Source organism: Lepidochelys kempii, chromosome 2 (assembly GCF_965140265.1).
Source record: "Lepidochelys kempii isolate rLepKem1 chromosome 2, rLepKem1.hap2, whole genome shotgun sequence".
In the NCBI taxonomy this organism is placed as follows: domain Eukaryota; kingdom Metazoa; phylum Chordata; order Testudines; family Cheloniidae; genus Lepidochelys; species Lepidochelys kempii.
In genome coordinates, this window is record NC_133257.1 from 193,530,333 (window position 1) to 193,552,097 (window position 21,765).

The 21,765-nt window shown below is 40.1% G+C and overlaps 1 protein-coding gene across 3 annotated transcripts in view; it reads left to right on the forward strand.

The window, feature by feature from the left end:
• Positions 1-11,460, forward strand: part of SNRK (SNF related kinase) — a 75,818-nt gene extending 64,358 nt beyond the window's left edge. For all 3 annotated transcript variants that reach the window (XM_073333322.1, XM_073333324.1, XM_073333323.1), the window contains one exon: positions 7,549-11,460. In XM_073333322.1, the coding sequence (XP_073189423.1) occupies positions 7,549-8,767 (1,219 nt within the window). In that variant the 3' untranslated portion in view covers positions 8,768-11,460. The remainder of the gene's footprint in view (positions 1-7,548) is intronic.
• The last annotated feature ends 10,305 nt before the right edge of the window (positions 11,461-21,765 follow it).

Here is a 21,765-nt window from a genome sequence, read left to right on the forward strand (position 1 = left end):
CCCCACCCCATCAAGCCCCACTACTTCAGCACCTGGACCCCCCCACTGAGCCCAACTACCATCACCTGCGGAGTCCCATTGCCCAAGGAACCCCCCAATGAGCCCCTGTGCATCCAGATCTCCCACTGAGCTGCCAGCACCCAGATTGCCACACACAGACACCTTCACTGCACACCAGGATCCCTCCACACTTGCATCCTGCTGGCTGAGCCTGCCCAGCCACGCCTGGTGCACCTGGCACAGAGGGACAGGGCCCTGGGATGTTTCTGGGGCAGGCCCAGCCCTTGTACTGTGTCAGGGTCAGGTGCAGCCTCACTGCCGAGTCCCTGTACCAGGGGAGGTGAGGGCTTCAGGCTGATCTCCCACCTCAATGTAGCCAGTGGCCTGTGCTCCCCACTGCCATGCTGGAGTCACATTTATTTATTGACCAATAAAATTTGAAAAATTTTGCAGAATTTTAAAAAAATGTACACTTAATTTTTTTGGCGCAGAATTCCCTCAGGAGTAAAAGATGTAATAACTGTCAGCAATGCTCCTGAAATCTGTGGTCGCTCCATCTCATGTGGAAAAGATAGGAGAAATCTGCTGCTGCTTTTGTGTATGTAGTTGGTATTGGTGTGTTCACCCAGCCTTTAATTCTTTTGCATTTTTAGATTTAGGTTCAAATTTATGCTGAAGAAAGAAACGGAGAGGATTTTAGTGAGAACATGCTAAATTGAAAGTTTCTGCTATATTTAAAATATTCATGGGGGAAGAGGTACCCTCTCCCCCTAAACTCTGAGTTTTGTTTGGTGGCGTTAATGTGTTGATTGAGATGTAGGCAGCAAGCCTGCTGCTGTTAGGGGTTCCCTGAGCAAGGATCTGTTGACACTGAGAATCATCTTTGAGTTATTGCTCTGTCTTGATTATCATTTTAGGAAAGATTATGGAGGTTGTGCTGAGGTAGTTCCATCAATATTTGTATTTCTGAAATCTTTGATTCCCTCCCTTCCAGTGGCTATGTCTTTAGGCCTGGGTATAGTACAGAGTGGTCGTCGCTAACTTCCTTTCAGTGATGGATGAAAATCAGGTGCCTGTGCTGATTCTTTTTTATCTCTTGCCTGCCTTCAGAATGGTTAACCCAGGTCTGGACTCCAGGGGGTGGAAATAAAGATACTCCTGAGAGGCTCCATCCTTGGAATCCAAGAATGGTATCGGGCAATTGCTCTTCTGTTCCAAGGGTTATCTCAAGCAGGATTCCATTTTGTCATCCTTACCATTCAACATATATAGGGAGTCATTAGGAAGAATAATGGGGAGATGTGGGTTGTGACATCTTTCCATTTTATACCCCCACTTCATTGAAGCCAGCTGGGGCAGCTGAGGGCTAATTAACTGAGACTGAACCCAGACAAGGCTGAAATTGCTGTAGACTGGGGGATACATTTGTAGAACTAGTTAACACTAGTTCAGCTCCCTTGACTTGAGGAGTTTGCCTGCTGTTTCTGATCTAGGTTTACAGCTTTGGTGGCTTTACACACTGTATGCAGCTTCTTCCAAAGGCCATTTGAAAACTTCAGTTCACTTACTGAGCTCACTTAGTGGTCTTTGCTGCAGGAAACGTATTTGTACTGCATGGTCTGCACTGGCTGACAGTTTATTTGCTGGGTGCAATTAAGTGTTCATTTTTTAGCTATAAACCCCTAAATCATTTTGATCTTGCTGTTGAAGAGATTATTTCTCTTCTACTGTAGTACCATGGCCTTTCATTCTGACACTCCCAGGATACCCTGTTCTTATTTTACATGAAATAAGATGAAAGAATCTGTGCATTTTCAAAATAAATCCAAATAGAATACTCAAATTTTTCAGTGTTTACTGTTAGAACAGTCAAAAAAAACTAAGCACCATAAACTGAAAACCCTGAATATGCCTTTGAAATGACAGATGTTTTTAAAAGATTGTTTTATAGCACTGACTTTCAGACCTCCCAGCAGTCCTGGTTTTTGCAGGGCTGTCCTGCAAAACTCCTGTTCCAGTTGAAGCGGCTCTTGTCCTCTGGGGCTGGTGGGGTTTGGTTCCCTGCTCCAGGTGTTACAACCTGGCCGTGGCACATGAGGTTGCAGTATCACTCACTCAGATTTGCCCTGGCCATATTCCTTTCTCCCCCCGCTCCTCTATCAGTGGGGCCAGACCAACCAACAGAGAGAGGAATTGAGCCCAGCCAGCCCCATGGAACAGGACAGCTGTGGGGCGAGAGCAGGATAGACTTGCAGTTCAACCCTCCTCCCCCTTCTGCGGCTGCACTCAATTCCCCATCCATTAGAGGCAGGACCCATCATGCTTTACCGACCTGAAATGTGGGGAGGTATGCAGTGCTGGAATTCTGAGTTGAAATATTAATGTGGACCAAAAAAATATTTCATTATACCTGGTAGTGTCTGCTTAGGAGATGTCAAGAACTGAAGTAAGTAAGTTATTTTATATCAAGACTGAGGTGAGCTGGTAGAAATGAATGGAGTAGTTTGTTTAATGCCTGCCCTGCAAATATTCCTTTGCTCCATGTGACAAGCAGAGCTACGTACTTTTATGGATAGTTGGCTCTTACAGCTCCAAGTAGTTTTGAGAGCGTTATTTGTTGTGTAGATATTGTCCTTGATCCAAAAGATCTACCAAAATAAAGGCCTTGTAGGGAAAAGACGGATTGCTGCATAACTTTGATTTTGCAGTTAAGACATATTTGGAAACTTATTTTTAACTGACTCACAGGTTGGAGCTTTTCTGTCATCTCAAACCTATTGGAAATCACAGAAAATAAGAAAATTGTTGTAGAAATTATACAGTCGCTATTTCCCTGTTGTAATTAATGAGAATAAAATGTTCCCTAGTCATGATGATGATACTATCAAGATCCCATTGTTCTTCTTTTTATCTTTATCACTGACAACACACAATGTCTCAAAACTCCTATTTCATTGACACCACAGTCCATTCTTAAATCACTGTCTCTTTTTGCAAATGTTTTAGATATTCATTTTCTAAGCTAAGTATTATGTGTCTCTAGTTTATTTCTTAAGGTCTATTTTGTGAACTAGTGATGTTTGTAGAATAGCATTTTAAAATACCAAGCATGCAACATATCAGGACTCTAGCTTGTTCTTACTTGCTAACAGAATGAATGGCATGTTACTGGTTAGAGGGAGACCTTGATAACACATGCTAATATTACAAATATAGAGGGCCAGATCCCCAGCCAGCTCCAATAGTCCTCTGTTAAGGGAAACTTCCCAAATATCATGAAGCGAACATAAGGGTTGGGAGGAGGTAGGCTGCAGCATGCTCCCCAGTGTGCTATTACAACCTGGCACAACTTAGAGGGGCTTTGTGACTGCCGTACCAGGGCTCACATTCAACTGTTACAATGTAATGGCCCTTTCATACTTCCACCTTGTTCTTGAAAATACCATTGATGTGTTGTGACATTTTCCTACGTTTGCAGAGCCTGAAACCACACCTCTGAGAGGTCTGAACTATCCCATTCATCTTACTGGGTGCTAACTTAGTTGCCAGTCATACTTTAAATGTCCAAGTCACCAAAGCACATCAGAAAGGAGAAGAGTCTATTGTGAACATTTCCACAGGGGCACCCCCAGTGAGTGGCTTTGGAAGATATCACCACTTTTTCTGTCCTCAAATCAAGGAGTCTAGTAGAGCTCATTGGAGCATCTGTGCCCTTCCTAAGGGGAAGCCAAGCTCACGAAGGCCCAGTGGGACACTCGAGCCTCCCAGAGGGGAAGCCGAGTCCAGCATAGCCCATGGATGCATCTAGACCCCACTAAGTGGAGCTGAGCGCAGAGAGCATACATACATGATCATAGTGTGAAAATGTGCCTAATCAACTGTGAGCAGTGTCTGATGTAGGTGGAGCACAGAAGAATACCACTACCTCCCCCACCTCCCAGTTTGTGTCAGAAAGCCGTGTTTGTAACCCATCCTCGGGTGAACCAAGCACTGCTCTGATGTACTGAGAATCATACTGGGTCAGACCAATGGTCCATCTAGCCTGTCTTTCACCAGTGGCTGGTGCCAAATGCTTCAGAGGGATTGAATAGAACAGTGTACTTTATTGAGTGATCCACTCCTGGTCATGCAGTCCCGGTTTCTAGCAGTCAAGAGTTTAGGGACACCCAGTGCATGTGGTTCCATCCCTGACCATCTTGGCTAATTGCCATTGATGGACCTAGCCTCCCTGAATTTATCTAATTCTTTTTTGAACCCGGTTATACTTTTGGCCTTCACAACACCCCCTGGCAATGAATTCCACAGGTTGACTGAAGAAATACTTCCTTATCTTTATTTTAAATCTTCTGCTTATTAATTTCTTTGGGTGACTCCTGGTTCTTGTGTTGTGTGAAGGGGTAAATAACACTTTCTTATTCACTTTCTCCACACCATTGGTGATTTTATAGACCTCTATTATATCTCCCCTCAGTTTTCTCTTTTCCAAGCTGAAAAATCCCCAATCTTTTTAATTTCTCCTCATGTGGAAACTGTTCCATGCCCCTAATCATTTTTGTTGCCCTTCTTTGTACTTTTTCCAGTTCTGATATATCTTTTTTGAGATGAGATGACTAGAACGTCATGTATATTAAAGGTGTGGGTATACAATAGACTTATAGAATGGCATTATGATATTTTCTGTCGTCTTATCTTTCCCTTTCCTACTGGTTCCTAATATTCTGTTAGCTTTTTGAATTGCCACTGCACACTGAAAACTAAGTATGACGACTCCAAGATCTTTCTTGAGTGGTAACGGCTAATTAAGACCCCATCATTTTGTATGTATAGTTGGGATTGTTTTTTCTAATGTGCATTACTTTGCCCTTATCAACACTGAATTTCATCTGTCATCTCATTGCCTAGTCTCCCAGTTTGGTGAAATCACTTGGTAACTCTTCGCAGTCTGCTTTGGACCTAGCTATTTGAGTAATTTAGTATAGTCTGCAAACTTTGACACCTCACTGTTTACCCCTTTTTCTATATCATTTATGAGTATGCTGAATAGCACAAGTCCCAGTACAGATCCTTGGGGATGATTGGGAGTGGGGGACTGCTATTTACCTCTCTCCACTGTGAAAACTGATCCTTTATTCCTACCCTTTGTCTTCTGTCTTTTAGTCTGTTAATGATCCATGAGAGGACCTTCCCTTTTATCCCATGACTCCTTACATTGCTTGAGAGCCTTTGGCGAGGGACCTTGTCAAACGCTTTCTGAAAGTCCAAGTTTATTATGTCCACTGGATCACCCTTGTCCATGTGCTTGCTGAACCCCTCAAAGAATTCTCATAGATTGGTGAGGCATGATTTCCTTTTACAAAAACCTTGTTGACTCTTCCCTGACATGTTGTGTTTATTTATGTTTGTTAATTCTGTTCTCAACAGTTTCAGCCAATTTGTCTGGTACTGAAGTTAGGATTAATTGCCTGCAATTGCCAGGCTCACCTCTGGCGTCTTTTTTTTAAATATCAATGTCACATTAGCTATGCACCAGTCATCTGGTACAGAGGCTGATTTAAGCAATGGGTTACATTCCACAGTTAGTAGTTCTGCAGTTTCGTATTTGAGTTCCTACAGAACTCTTTGATGAATACCATCTGGACCTGGTGACTTATTACTGTTTCATTGATCAGTTTGTTCCAAAACCTCCTTTATTGATATCACAATCTGAGACATTTCCGCAGCTTTGTCACCTAAAATGAATAGCTCAGGTGTGGGAATCTCTCTCAGATCCTTTTCAGTGAGTACCGATGCAGAGAATTCATTTAGCTTTTCTGCAATGGCCTTGTCTTCCTTCAGTGCTCCTTTACCAGCTTGATCGTTCAGTGGCCCCACTGATTGTTTGGAAGGCTTCCTGTTTCTGATGTACTTAAAAAAACCTGCTGTTAGTTTTTGTGTCGTCTTATAGTTGCACTTCAAATTCTTTTTTGGCCAGCCTAATTCTATTTTTACACTTGACTTGCCAGAATTTATGCTCCTTTGTATTTTCCTCAGTAGGATTTGACTTCCAATTTTTACAAGATGCCTTTTTGTCTTAACCACCTCTTTTACTCTTGTTTAGCATAGTGGCATTTTTTGATGGTCTTAGTGTTTTTTGTTTCTTTAATTGGGGTATGCATTTAGTTTGAACCTCTTTTTAAAGTTTCTGTGCAGTTTGCAGGTATTTTACTCTTGTGACTGTTCTATGGTACTGCTCAATTAAATTAAGATTTTTACTATATTTGACACTTTGTTCTCTTTCAGATATAGTGACACTCCCCCACCAGCGTAACCTACTCTCATTCCTATATATTTTATACCCTGGTATTACCGTGTCTCATTGATTATCTTTGCTCCACCAAGTTTCTGTGATGTCAATTATATCAATATCCTAATTTAATACCACACACTGAAGTTCACCCATCTTAATATTTATCTGCCCTCATGGGACATAATTGAATGGGACTCTTTTTTGTTGTTGACTGTTTCTATTCAGTTCCTACCTGTACTTTGTCAACTTCTATCCTCTCTTCTTTACTGTGATTTGGAGTAACCCCTTTAATAAGTACTCCTCTAATGGATGTGTCTGCCTTGACCGTGTGCTCCTCTGCACCTGTTGGCTTCCCCCAACCTTTAGTTGAAAAACTCTTCTGCAACCTTTTAAAGTGTCATTTCTTTCATAGCTGCTTTGATTTGAGGTTTGTGCTGAATACACAGTCATATTACATTCAAAGTTCCACTCAATTACAGATAAAATGTCTTTGGAAAATATCATGTTTTTTTGTTGCCTGGACTCATATGACTTGTTGGTTGAATATTGAAATGACTAGGAGAAATTGATTTAGTCAGTGGCAGTACATCAACTGTGTTACAGTTTAAATTCTAAAGTAAAAAATTTCTATCAGCTGTATTCGTGTACTTTAAGTAAAGGCAATTTTGTAAAAGCAAACTTAGACCATATGTTCAGAAAAAAAGACACTGACATCTGAAAATGTCATTTTTTTCTGAATTAATGGTTTAAAATATGTGAATGAGAAGATGAAAACTAGCAATATGTCTGAGCAAATACAAAGCCATTGAATTGATGGCTTTTATATTGTTGAATGAAGACTGGAAAGAATAAAAAAGCTCCAGATTAACCTTGTCTACAATACCGTCATTCTTAGATTGTGTTTGAAAAGCTCCAGGAACAGGACCCTCCCTGCCAAGTGCATACTGATTCTAGACCTCCCACAAACATTTGATTTAGTGTTTTCTGTGACGTTTGAAGAAAGTTTTTTTCAATTTGTTTTCTGAGAGCTGTCATGGATTTTGCAGATCTCTAAATTGGCAACAACCAATTTAAATTATACTTATCATTTTTCTTAAGTTTTCTTTAAAATTACTATTTATAAATTGTACTGGCTTGCCAAGTAGGATAATTGCTGTGGCCTTTATGATCTCTGTATACTGTGACGATTTTATATTGTGTATTCTTAAGCTATCAGTCAAATCTAATTTTACTCTTTTTTCCCTTCACAATCTCTTACGTAGGCAATCATGGCCAACAAAAATCGATGTACCCCAGGATCTGGAGGATGACCTTACAGCTTCTCCTCTCTCCCATGCAACTGTTCCTCAGTCTCCAGCTCGCACTGCTGAAAATGTTCTTAATGGTCACAGAAGTAAGGCACTTGGCGATTCAGCAAAGAAAGAGGATATCCCTGAATTAGCTGGGCCAGCACTTTCAGTGGTTCCTTCAGTGAGCTTAAAACCCACCACTAGTGGCCGGAAGTGCTTGTTTAGAGTAGAAGAAGATGAAGAGGAAGATGAAGAAGATAAGAAACCCATTTCTCTTTCAACTCAAGTTGTTTTGCGCCGCAAGCCTTCAGTTACAAATCGTCTCACTTCCAGGAAGAGTGCACCAGTCCTCAATCAAATATTCGAGGAAGGGGAGTCAGATGATGAGTTTGACATGGATGAGAACTTGCCCCCGAAGCTCAGCAGGTTAAAAATGAATATTGCTTCACCGAGCACAGTGCATAAGCGCTACCACAGAAGGAAAAGCCAGGGTCGGGGGTCTAGCTGCAGTAGCTCAGAAACTAGTGATGATGACTCAGAAAGTAGGAGACGGCTAGATAAAGATAGTGGGTTTACATACTCCTGGCATAGACGGGATAGTAGCGAAGGGCCACCTGGGAATCAAGGAGACGGTGGTGGACAGAGCAAACCAAGCAATGGAAATGGAGGCGTAGACAAAACAAGCCCTAGTGATAACACCAAAAGTGGGGGAAGTCCCTCCACAGGCTCCAGTGGTAGCACTAATAACACTTCAGGTTCTACTCGTAAATGTGCTGGATCTGGAAACTCAATGCAGTTATCGTCTAGAAGTGCAGGGGACCTGGTTGAAAGCCTAAAATTGATGAGCCTTTGCTTAGGTTCGCAGATTCATGGCAGCACTAAATACATTATTGATCCTCAAAACAATCTGTCCTTTTCCAGTGTAAAAGTGCAAGAGAAATCAATGTGGAAAATGTGCATAAGTTCTACTGGGAGTGCAAATCCAGCCTCATCTTTGGGCAGCATAAAATTCTTTTCTGACCAAATGTCAGACACAGCAAATGCGTTGGAACGGATAAAGAGTAAGAACTTGAAAAATAATGTGCTACAACTACCTCTCTGTGAAAAGACTATATCTGTGAATATTCAGCGGAACCCCAAGGAGGGACTGCTGTGTACCTCCAGTCAAACTAGTTGTTGTCAGGTCATTTGACAGTGACCTGACTTAATAGCTCAATCTACTTGACAACACCATTCTTCCTGTTCAGAGCTGTGAACACCTTATTTCAATGAACCCCCTTTTTTTGTCTTAATATTTTAAAGTGGGCTTTATGAGCAGTTATTTATTACATTTAAATTTTGTGTTTGCTTGATGGTATGACAATGCATGGTCTTTGTGCATGCTGCTAGCCAATACATCTTTCTTTCCCAACATAATAGACTATTTTATTGTGTAATTTTTACACATATAATTTTACTATGGAAGATCTGGATTAAATTAAAATGTATATCTGGATCCTAGTGTAAATGTAGCACTTGGAAGTTTCATATTCTGCACTTAAACGAGAGAGAGAGAGAGAAGCTTTTGTTTGCTTGTGAAATGTTAATTCTTGTTCTGACCTTCTGTGATATCTAAAATATGTGATATGTGGCATACTTCTGTGTGTCTGAAACAGAACCAAAGCAATAATGTTTTGATGCTGAAAACTCCTCAGGGAGCTTTCAGATGTTCCAAGGCTTGTACAAAGCAAAGATGCACTGAAAATTAGTGATCTTAAACTATGATTTTAAACCCACACCTATTTGTCTTAAGCTATATGGTTAAAGTTGTGGCTCAAAATCAAACTGAAAAGATCTTGTTTTCCTATAGGCAAGATTTTTTTAAAAAGCAACTAGATTTGTAAGGCAGCTTTTTCCCATAGAAATGTGTTAATATTACAAGCAGACAATCTTCTTTTTTAATATAACAAAGGTAAATTATAAAGTCTACTTCTGAGTTTTTACATTCTAACTGAAAATAAATAGTTTGTATACATTACTTCCGTTAGTAGTAGTCTATCATGACAATTACCTTAAATATTTTAGCACTTCTTATTCTGAGTGTGACCCTTAGATCTCAAAATGCAATAAAGAATGGAAAATGTTTAAATAATTGGATGCAAATTTAAATTAATCAGTATTATTGTCCGATAAAAATTTTCCTCATCATTAGACTTTTTGGCTCCTGTCAGGACTTAATATGTTGTGTTGTCTCCTGTATTTATTCTGTTTTGTTAATTTCCCTCAGTACTCTCATTTTCTATTAAAATCAAGTCCAATATTTACAAAAACTAAAAATTGGGCACATAAGAAAATACCCTTTCACGTTCTTTAAAGCTATTAGCTTTTCCATTTTGTGTCCCCATTGCCATTAAAATAATGGCAAATTCGTGTGTTAGAATATTTCTGTACAAAAGGTTACTTTTGACCAGATGAACTAACTTTTTTGTGGAATTTTATTATCTAGAATAAAATATATTGCAGATTCCTAATTTTGGGAAGGGCAAGAATGTTTTATTTTTTCATGCTGTGCACTGGGTCTTCAAAGCAATGCTAGTAAAAATTGGTGGTATTATGTAGCAGCACCCCAGCCAGACATTGAATGGTCTGCGAGGAGTTTACACTGTTTAGCATATTGTAACATTTTTACACAATGGTCAAATACAATGCATTTCATGGACACCGTAGAGTGAGTAGAGCACCAAAGAACTGCATTACATTTGGTCATAATCTCTGTAGTTCACACTGGCTTTTCTTAATTAGTATGATACATTTTATTAGGACAATCTATATTGCACCGAGTACTTTTACTGGCTAGCCTAGCTAGGGATTATACATTCTGCTCCCTAAACAAAACAAGTGATAAACATTTTACTTTATGGAACTTTTCAGTTTTAAGCTACAGTTGCAGTTCAGTCAGTGTGATATTTATAAACTGAAAGCTACAAGAAGAGATGTGTGGGTGAAGCCATAGAACACATTTGCTTGATATTTTTGAGCAGGGATCTTATAAAGGGCCAGAAATAAGATGTGTGGTTCACAGACAGTGAGCATAACATCTATATTAAAAGTAAGAGAAAAGTTTATAAAGGGCATTGGCAATAAACTATTGCAGCTTTTTTTTCCAAGTATTGTAAATACTTTCCTGATATTATGTACAGCCTTGGAATGGCACCTTTTAACTAACCCCAGGTGTATTTTGTTTCCAATGTTTTTATATACAGATGTATATATGGTGCTCACTTTAGAACAGCAGTGTTGACCATTTATGCTGCATAGCTGTATTATAGCCTTATTAGTTGTGTATGGTTGGTTGAACTTCTGGGTGTACAAAAGTTAGTCTGAGTGTTATCCTTTTATCCATTTGTTCATAGGTGAATGATTGTGCATGTGTTGTATGTTATATTATGTTGTCATGTAAAAGGAAGGGAGAGAATAACCACTACATTAAAATAATATTGGACCAAACTATTTAGAGCGAGTAAACAGTTTCTTGTACCCCTTAACCTGTCTTTAAAAGTTGCATATAGTTATGGTAGCATATAAATTAAATATTGTGGAAAAACAATTAGTCTTGTATTTTTCTCCGTGTGTATATATAAATGTACCTTTAGAAACTTTATCTGTATTTAAGATGTGACAATCTTGACACAGAATTTTAAGTGTAGCAGTAAAAATAAAATAGAACAGAATTAAATAACTTCTCACCAAGAAAGAATGTGTGTGTTAAGAGGGTACAGAAATATCAGCTGATCTTGTCGGTTGCTTCCAGCAATGTTTGGCTTTCTTCATTGTGTAAACATTCACGGTGTGTGTCAGAAATGGAAAATCCAGTTAATAAAAATGACATCTTGATTGGTGCATAAACTTTGTTTTCCATGTCAACTTTATACAATTTGCTAAATCAGACTATTCATTCTACACTATGGGGTGAAATAAAATCTCTTCTGCTCTAGTATCACTTTTCAGAACATATGAAACGGTGGTGGTGGTGGTGTCTGGTTCAAACAGACGGGGAAGTCTTTGCAACATGAGGCTAGATTCACGGAAGTGCCTAAAGTAGTAGTTTGGCACTGCTGACATTTACAAAACCATCACTCAGCTGTCCCCTATCCCTCTAGGTGCCTAAATTTTCACTGGTTGGGTATGCGCAATGTCATCTAGCTGCTCAGCAGTGAAGCTCATACTTATGCCCTAACAGGATTGTCAATCTAAGCAGGGTCTGTCCCAGTAGATGTGCTCAGTGCATGCTTAACCTGCACAAGAGACAGCAGGCTCCAAGCAGACTGGGAATTTTTGGGTCTGGCTGGTGGCTAGGGTACTTGGGATGAGGGAAACCCAAGTTTGAAGCCCTGATTTATAGCATGAACTTGAACCTCACACTTCCCATAGCCGAAGTGCCCTAACCACCGGACTACCAATCTCTCTCTTTTTCTGGCCCAATAAATATTTATTTTTACAAAGTGGAACAGCTTCGGAAGAGACTGAGATGCAGAGTAGCTAATAGCCAGCTGGTTGGGGCACTCCTGGGATGTGGGAGACCTGGGTCCAAGTCCCTGCTTCAAATCAGGCAGAGCAGGGATTTAAAAGCAGGTCTTCCATGTTGCAGGAGACTACCCTAACCACTGGGCTATAAAGGGGATAGGCTTTCCTTCTCTACTCCCTCCACCCCCTGTGCAGCTAAGCTGTTTTAGGTGCCTAATTCCAGCTGAGGGTTCATGTCAGAATTCTGAGCAAAGGAGAAGGCATCTCCCTCCAATTTGGAGTTAGGCCCTGCCCCTTGGCATTTTTTACTGGCTAGTTTAGGTGTTCACAAGCTGAGGGGAGAGCTGCCGATCTTCTGTATCTCTCCCCACACAATGCATGGTGAGTCTGGGTGCTTATCTTGGACCTGTGAATTCCAGTGGGTACCAGGGCACTTGAGTTACACATTGCACTTGTGCATCCTTAATATGGAACACCAGCGTTAAGGCTACAGAAGAGGTTAGTTGAAAGTCCCATGTTTTCACTTTAAGTGTCCACCCACACAGCTGCATTTGTTTAGTTACACTGGTGCAATTTTGGTGTCTAGACAAGACCACAACTATTTTTTGTGCTTAAAATGTCTATGGCCGGCAACAATGGAAATGTTTGAGTCACAGCCGTGTTAGTCCGTATCTGCAAAAAGAACGGGAGGACTTGTGGCACCTTAGAGACTAACCAATTTATTTGAGCATAAGCTTTTGTGGACTACAGCCCACTTCATCGGATGCATAGAATGGAACATATAGTAAGAAGATATATATACAGAGAACACGAAAAGGTAGAATTAGCCATACCAACTGTAAGAGGCTAATTAATTAAGATGAGCTATTATCAACAGGAGAAAAAAACTTTTGTAGTGATAATCAAGATGGCTCATTTTGACAATTGACAAAGTATGAGGATACTTAACATGGGGAAATAGATTCCATATGTGTAATAACCCAGCCACTCCTAGTCTCTATTCACACCCAAGTTAATAATATCTAGTTTGCATATTAATTCAAGCTCAGCAGTTTCTCATTGGAGTCTGTTTTTGAAGCTTTTCAGTTGCAAAATTGCCACCTTTAAGTCTGTTCCTGAGTGACCAGAGAGATTGCAGTGTTCTCCTACCGGTTTTTGAATGTTATGATTCCTGATGTCAGATTTGTGTCCATTTATTCTTTTGCGTAGAGACTGTCTGGTTTGGCCAATGTATGTGGCAGAGGGGCATTGCTGGCACATTATAGCATCACATTAGTAGATGTGCAGATGAATGAGCCCCTGATGGTGTGGCTGATGTGGTTGAGTCCTATGATGGTAACTAATACTTCTGAATGATGAGGGAACATAAGAATGGCCCTACTGAGTCAGACGAAAGGTCCATCCAGCCCAATATCTTGTCTTCCAACAGTGGCCAGAGCCAGGTGCCCCAGAGGAAATGAACAGGTAATCATCAAGTGATCTATCCCCTGTCACTCATTCCCAGCTTCTGGCAAACAGAGAACACTTCAACCTCTCTGGCCACTCAGTAACAGACTTAAAGGTGACAATTTTGCAACAGAAAAGCTCCAAAAACACACTCCAATGAGAAACTGCTGAGCTTGAATTAATATGCAAACTAGACACCATTAACTTGGGTTTGAATAGAGACTGGGAGTGGCTGGGTCATTACACATATGGAATCTATTTCCCCATGTTAAGTATCCTCATACTTTGTCAACTGTCTAAATGGGCCATCTTGATTATCACTATAAAAGTTTTTTTTCTCCTGCTGATAATAGCTCATCTTAATTAATTAGCCTCTTACAGTTGGTATGGCTACTTCCACCTTTTCATGTTCTCTCTCTGTGTATGCGTGTGTAAAATTTTACTAATGTTCCATTCTATGCATCCGATGAAGTGGCCTGTAGCCCACAAAAGCTTATGCTCAAATAAATTTGTTAGTCTCTATGTTGCCGCAAGTATGTCTAACAATTGAAAGGTAACTTTAGCTGTTTGCTCCTGGAGGGTTTCTCTTCAGCCTCAATGTGTCACCTCACTCTTAAACATCTGAACTTTAAGAATGTAGCATATAAATGTTGGTCTCAGATTAAGCCATTTCATTCTTCTTCTTCCTCCAGTGAACTTGGAGAACAATTGATCACTATGCACTGTCCTCTTTGTAACAGCCTGTAATGTATTTGAAGATTGTATCAGCATCTCTTGCCAGTCTTCTTTTCTCAAGACTAAACATATCCAGGATTTTTTTTTTTGGAGGGGGGGGGAACCTTTCATTATAGCTCAAATTTTCTAAAGCTTTTATCATTTTTGTTTTTCTCCTTTGGTCACCTTTGTGTGTGTCTGCATCTTTAAGGTGTGGCACCCCAAAATGGACACAATACTCCAGCTAAGGCCTCACCACTACCAAATTACTGCCAATATCTTACCTACAACACGCCTGTTAATATATCTTAGACTATTTTGCCTAGTTGCCAACTGCACATTGTTGGCCCAACTTCAATTTGTGATCCACTATAAACCTCAGCTCCTCTTCAGCAGTACTACCATCTAGCCTGTTAGTCTCCATTTTGTATTTGTGCATTTGATTTTTCCTTCCTAAGTGTAGTTCGTTTCACTTGTCTTTACTGATTTCATCTAACTGATTTCAGACCAATTCTCCTATTTGTCAAGGTCATTTTGAATTCTAATTCTGTCCTCTCCAAAGTGCTTGCACAATCCCTCCCACCTTGGTGTCATTCACAGATTTTATACTCCATTATCCAAGTCATTAATGAAAATGTTGAGTAGTACTGGACCTAGGACAGAAACCTGCAGGACCCCACTAGATATGCCCTCCCCGTTTGACAGAAAATTACTGTGTTTTTTCAACTAGTTGTGCACCCATCTTACAGGAATTTCATCCAGACTACATTTCCCTAGTTTTCTTATGAGAATGTAATCCCCAAAAAATAACTAATGGTTCCAAGATTGTTTCAGCTAGTTCCTTAAGTACCCTAGGATGAATTTCATCATGTCCTGCCAACTTGAATACTTCTAACTTGTTTAAATACTCTTTATATACTGGTTTTAAGCTTATGTTCCTTCCCCTTATTGTTAATATTATGTTAAGCATCTGATCACACTTACCCATTTGAGCCATGTCTACGCTTACAAGCTTACAGTGGCACAGCTGTACTGATAGAACTATGCTGCTGTTCTCCCCCTGAAATCATAAAATCAGCTCAATGAGCGGCAAACGGCATCTCCCCCTGACATAGCACTCTGCTCACGAGTGCTTATGCCACCAAAGCTTATGTCTGTCAGGGGTGTGGTTTTTTCCCCCCACATCCCTGAGTGACAAAAGGTTTGCTGACATAAGTGATAGTGTAGATATGGCTTTAAATGAAGCCTGAAGCAAAACAGTCATTAAACAGCTATACTGCATTAATGTCTTCCATTATTAGCTCTCCCTCCCTACTAAGTAGTGGACCTACACTTTCCTTAGTCTTTCTCTTGCTCCAGGTATTTATGGCATCTTTTCTTATGTTTATGTCCCTTGCTAAATGTAACTAAGTTTGTGCCTTAGCCTTTTTGATTTTGTCCTTATGTGCTTGTCCTATTCTTTGGTATTCATCCTTAACAATCTGTTCATGTTTCCACTTTTTGTAGAATTCCTTTTTGATTTTCAAATAGTTAAAGAGTTCCTGGTGCAGCCATTTTGACGTCTTACTGTACTTCCTATCTTTCCTTCGCATTAAGATAGTTTGCACTTGTACCTTACTGCCAGCACTCCTTTTTCCCTTATATATTCTTCCCATGGGATCCTACCTACCAGTCCTCTGAGTTGCTTAAATCTCCTTTTTAAAGACCATTGTCCTTATTCTGCTGCTCTCCTTCCTTTCCTTAGAGTCATGAAATCTATCATTTCATGATCACTTTCATCCAAACTTCCTTGAACCTTCACATTTGCAACCAGTTCCTCCCTGTTAGTCAGAATCAAGACTGGCTGTCCCCCTGGTTACTTCCTCCTGCTTGCACACTTAGAATTACCTGAGAGGAAGCAGTTAGTAAGAGCAGAACAGAACTCTGAAATAATGCTAGAAAAAATTAAAATGTATCTATAAATAAATACAGATTCTAACTAAGATGGAGAAAAGAGGGACCAAATGTGATTCCAAAAAGTGGAAGGAATCAGCCAATTTTTCCACCCTTCAAGGGATTTTAAATATATATGGCATTGAAATGTATATAGCATTTCACTGTATTTCACAATATATAGAAATGTATAGCATTTCACTGTAAAATTAGCCCATCAGTACTGTCAATCCTAATGACCAATTTCAAGATATGTAGGCAATTATCTATGTATAAATCCGTAATTTAGATTGACAGAACTGTGTCTCAATTTGTATGTCTGAAGCCTAAATCTTGGATTTACTTTTCTAATTTAAGTTTAACAAGAGGCTGAGGCCTGTAACTGTTCCTATATTCAGTCACACATCTTTTCTTTAGTAGCCTGAAGTATGAGTCTCTTCCCATTAACTGTTTTCTGTTAAAGCTTCAGTTATGAGAAAGTTTCAAATTTAGAGCACGTATTAAATATGTGCTTTATTTCATCACTGATTTAATCTTTTACCTAATGTGCACTATACTTTGATTTCCACTGTTAACCTAACAGAAGGATGCCAGGGGCTTTTTACTAACAAGGTAAATCTTTGTAAAAGTTTAATTGATTCAATTTACTACTGGCACCTCTTCACAGTGCATGTAATCCCCAAAGCTGGGTCCCAACCTGCAGTGTGTAGTGTCCCTGACGTGGGAGATTGACTCTTCAGGAACAGCTGATTGAGAACACAGTAAACAAGCACTGAACCATGAGGATGATTGAAAAACTTAAATATTCAAGATCAAATACCCTGTTGGCTTGCATGCATTGTTGTGATTTACCAACTCATTTATTTACCGGACATCTGCTTTAGGTTAAAAATGGCTGTTTCAAGTGTATTTGTGATCCTTATTAAATGACAGCAAGTCACATTTATTCCTACTGTATCATCACACTGAATTACACTAGGGAGGAATTTGGCCTAATAACTCTTCACGTGTGCAGCACAGAATGAAATACACCTCCCCTGCCCCCAATCTAAGTTCTACACAGGGTAGGGATTTTTCATGGTACAATGCTATCTCTACTGCACAGCTTCTGCAGAGTACTGATGATGTTCTTTATGTCCTGGGGAGGGAGGGATTTCCCTGTGGCTCACAGAACAGCTGTATGTTTGGAGGAAGTTGGTCAAAGATGGTATTATCACATCATTATTCCAACCAAATATTTGGAACTGGACCTACTGGCATAACTTTGTGATTATTTGGCTGCTGCTACATTTTTCAATTCATTTTTATTTAAAGAGCCAACACACATAGCACTTTAGCAAAATGATCCTGTAAACAGTACCTTAACTAAATTAAATTAAAACAAAACAAAACAAAAAACCAAGTAGTCTAGGAGGGACCAAATCCCCACAGTGTCTGTCCTCAGGCTCCTACAAGAAACTTCTCATGTGTTACCTTTAGCTCCTTAAGCTGTATTCTTTTCCATGAGCACTAGACATCATTCAGACAGAATCCCTGTAACATCTTATGGGAGGGGGGTCCCTTAGTTCAGGCCCTGTTTGTCAGGATTCCCCAATGCAGTAGGTTCCATCTTCCATGGAAGGGTCTTCATGAAATTCCTGACGTTTAAGACTCTCAAGTAGTATCTTTAAACAAGATTTAATTTAAAGAAATACCAGATTGAAGCAAAATAAATGGCCTGAATCACACTGCTTTTACTCACTATGTTACTAGTTAAGCCAGATATATTCACAATGTGTTTAACTGAAGTTACAGCCTTACCTTTCTATATGGCGTGTTCTCCTTTTCTGCGGTTGGCTGTCCAGTGGCACATCTTTGGTTTTGGATGTCTTGGTCTCCCACCGTCTCAGAGCCCAGACTATCACTATTTTTGATGTTAAAAGTAAAAGAATGCATTACATCAAATATTCCACAGTAAATAGTTTGATCAGGTGTTCCACCCGGGAGAAGAAGTGTAATAGTGCCTATTCTCTGTACAGAGGCCACTGTCCCTTGTATCTAACATCCTGCCATGTGGATCTACTTCCAAATTTCCTTTCTCAAAGCCCTAGCATTTCAAATGTCATTTTTAGGTGTTAGGTTGAGTCAAGCTCCATCTATCTTTTTTGTGTAGTTTTCTCGCACCATTATTTCTATTCTATATCAGTTATGTTATTTGACAGATTAAAATCCATCTGTTACAATGGGAAAAGATTATTCCTGCTCATTTTTTCAGAGGGAGGTAAAAAATAGCTATACCATGTGGAAAATGCAAGAACCAACTGCATGGGGCACTTTACAGAAAGCACAAAAGTCTACATATTCATTGGATCTTCAATAACCTTACTGTCCTCTAACAAAAAGGCTGTTCTAGTGTGATTTTTACTAAATAAATCAATCAATCAAGCTTAGTTCCTATTTATATCATGGCAGAATTATGCTGGGTCTGAAATCAGATCAAATGGATCATTGCTTTTTTGTCAATTGTGACAACCAGAACCTCCATTTCTCTGTCCTCCATACCCAGGGAAATTACCAAGTGAGCTTCTAGGACACTTAGAAAAAAATAGACGTAAGTGTGATTACAACTGGGCTCTGTGGTTTACTTAGATTTTACTTTTGCAAGCACGGCACTCATCTTCATCCTTTATCTCCATGCATATTTATATTGGATTTTTTTGAATGGATTTACCACTCTAGTGCTCTAGCCTGTCATGTCTTTTGACAAAGTCTCCCTAGCAACCCTTGTCAATGATCCTATGGTAACCTTCTTCTTCTATCTTCCCTCTTAATACCTTGGATTAAAAAATAAATATTCATCCTAATATTTTTAGCTGGCAATACAACTTTACTTTGTTATGAATTTTCATACAAACTGTCTTTCCAAACTGTTTACAGAATTACACAAGACTGTTATAAGGGAGAAATAAAAACAACAGAACAAGAGAGAGATGAAGATGTATAGGTAGAAAGATTTCTTTTTCCATCAGGTGAGGTATGGATGAAGTCAATGAGGCAAAGAAGATACAGTTCCAGAGTTCGAGATGGAGAAAAATTCCTACACCAAAGGGTATGAGACTGGATAAAAAGAGACAGCAGACTGCTAGGAGACGAGAGGAAGGGAATGGAAAGAGGTCTATGGCAAAATACTACTTGAGAGACAAGGTGCGTGAGGTACTATCTTTTATTGGACCAACTTCTGTTGGTGAAAGTGACAAGCTTTTGAACTACACAGGTCTGTGTTGGTCCAATACAACATAGTACTTCACCTACTTTGTCTCCCTCATAGCCTGAGATCAACACGGCTAAAAGAACACTGCAAACAAAATATTACTTAGCATTTTATGGGGTAACTAATCCTGCACAGCAACTAAATTTAATTTTTTTTACCATGTTTGTATGGCTCCTAGATGCCTCTCTGGGGACCCTCTGCACTCCTCTAATATAAATAATAATAATAATCCCTATGAGATAGGTCATTGTTTCTCAAGCTTTGCCAGACTTGGTCCTCCCTACTGTTTTTCTGATAAGGGAAGGGCAGGGAGGTCACAACCCCTTGACACCTACTCATGACTCCCAGGTTGAGAAACCAAGAAATAGGTATTAACCCCATTTATAGATGGGAAAACTGAAGCAGAAGTGACAGGATTTGCCAAGGTCAACGGGAGAATCCGTGTTAGAACCTCAGGATTTATTTCCAACATGTACTTAAATCCATACTACGCCTCCCCCTGGTGGGCTAAAGTAAGCAGGAGGATTTTAAAGACCAGAATGACAGGTGAGCAATAGTCAAAAATACTCCTTGATATAAAATTCATCAATGAATATTTTTGTTATGTTCTCCAGGTGGTCAGGATCAGAACCTCCTTCCCACCCATGTATGCTAGAAAATCAGGAAGTTTGTAGCCAGCTTCAGTGGCTCATCATCCAAGCCAGTGTTCTCCTGGAAGCCCATTTCACTCACCCAGATTTCTGGTTTCTCTCTCATTCCCTAACTAGTTTACACTACTCAAACCCAGTGGAAGTAGGAGGTTCGCAAGTTCAGGGCAGGTGTTACAGGGTGCCAAGTGGGACAATTGCCCAGAACCCAACACTACAGGGGCAGCCCGTGAAGCTAAGCTACATGCTTCAGCCCTTGGTGGTAGGGCTTCAGACAAGGCTAAGTGAAAAACAGGCTCAAGTATCACAGAGAAATGTAATTACAATATTTATATTCCAGTTGATTTATTTTATAATTATATGGTAAACAGGAGAAAGTCAGCAATTTTTCAGTAATAGTGTGCTCTGACACTTGTATTTTTATGTCTGATTTTGTAAGCAAATAGTTTTTAAGTGAGGTGAAACTTGGGGTACACAAGACAATCAGACTCCTGAAAGGGATACAGTAATGTGGAAAGGTTAAGAACCACTACCATAGAGGGGCGGTGCTCATACCTCATGGCTGTGGCCCCTCCCCTGGTTATGTGAGGTGGTGCTGCCACCCACCCCCCTCAGGTTCCTTCACATCGCAAGCCTGTAAGATGAGACACCAGTACAGAGGGGAATATATGTCTACATAACATCTTAAAGAACCAGTTACAGTAAGTAACTGTTTCTTCCTCTTCGAGTAGATGCAGATGTGTATTCTACTTAGGTGACAATCCAGAGGCGGGTCTTAGAGTCTACTGAAATCACAGGACTGCCCTTTCGAGACCTGTGTCTGCTTTGCAAGATGCGGTAATAGCTTAATGGTCTGTAAATATATGTATGGATGACCACATGGCTGCCTGCAAATGTCCAGTATGGAAATGTCACTGAGGAATGCTATCAATGTTGCTTGTACCCTCATGGGGTGAGCCCGTATTCGCTGAGAAGGTGTAGCCAAAGCTATCTCATATGCAGTCTTGATTCAGGATGTTATCCATCTAGAGATGGTCTGTGCAGAGATCACTTGCCCCTTCATGCAGTCCACAAATGACACGAGCAAGCGAAGTGAAGCACAAAATGGTTTAGTCCTGGCTAGATGGAGGCACTGTTCTTCCGAGGAAGAGTGTGGTTTAGGGGAAAACACAGGTAAATACATTGCCTGAGTCAGATGAAACTGAGAGACCATTTTGGATAAAAACTTTGGGATGGTCAAGCAAACACAACATGATGTTGATGTCGGCAAGAACCTCCTTTGTGGAGCCACCCCCGAGTAACCAATCATCAAGGAAGTTGTGAATTCCTTTCCTCCTGAGATATGCCAGGACCACAGCCACGCATTAGGTGAAGACTCGGTGGGCAGAAGAGAGGCCGAATGGGAGAAGCATATACTGAGTGATGTTCTTTTACCACAAAACAAAGTAACTTCTTGTGGCTTAGTAGAATTGCCTGGAGGTCCAGAGCAGCAAACCAGTCGTTATGAGACAGCATGGGGAGGACAACCAATAAAAGTGGATCATGCAGAACCTCGTGTATTTGATGAACTCGTTGATGCCACAAAGGTTGAGGATGGATCTTATCCCGCCCTTGATTTTTGGTATCAGGAAGTACCGGGAGTAGAAGCTGTGGCTGCAGCCGTTCCTGATATCCATTACCCATGTCAGCAGAGACCTG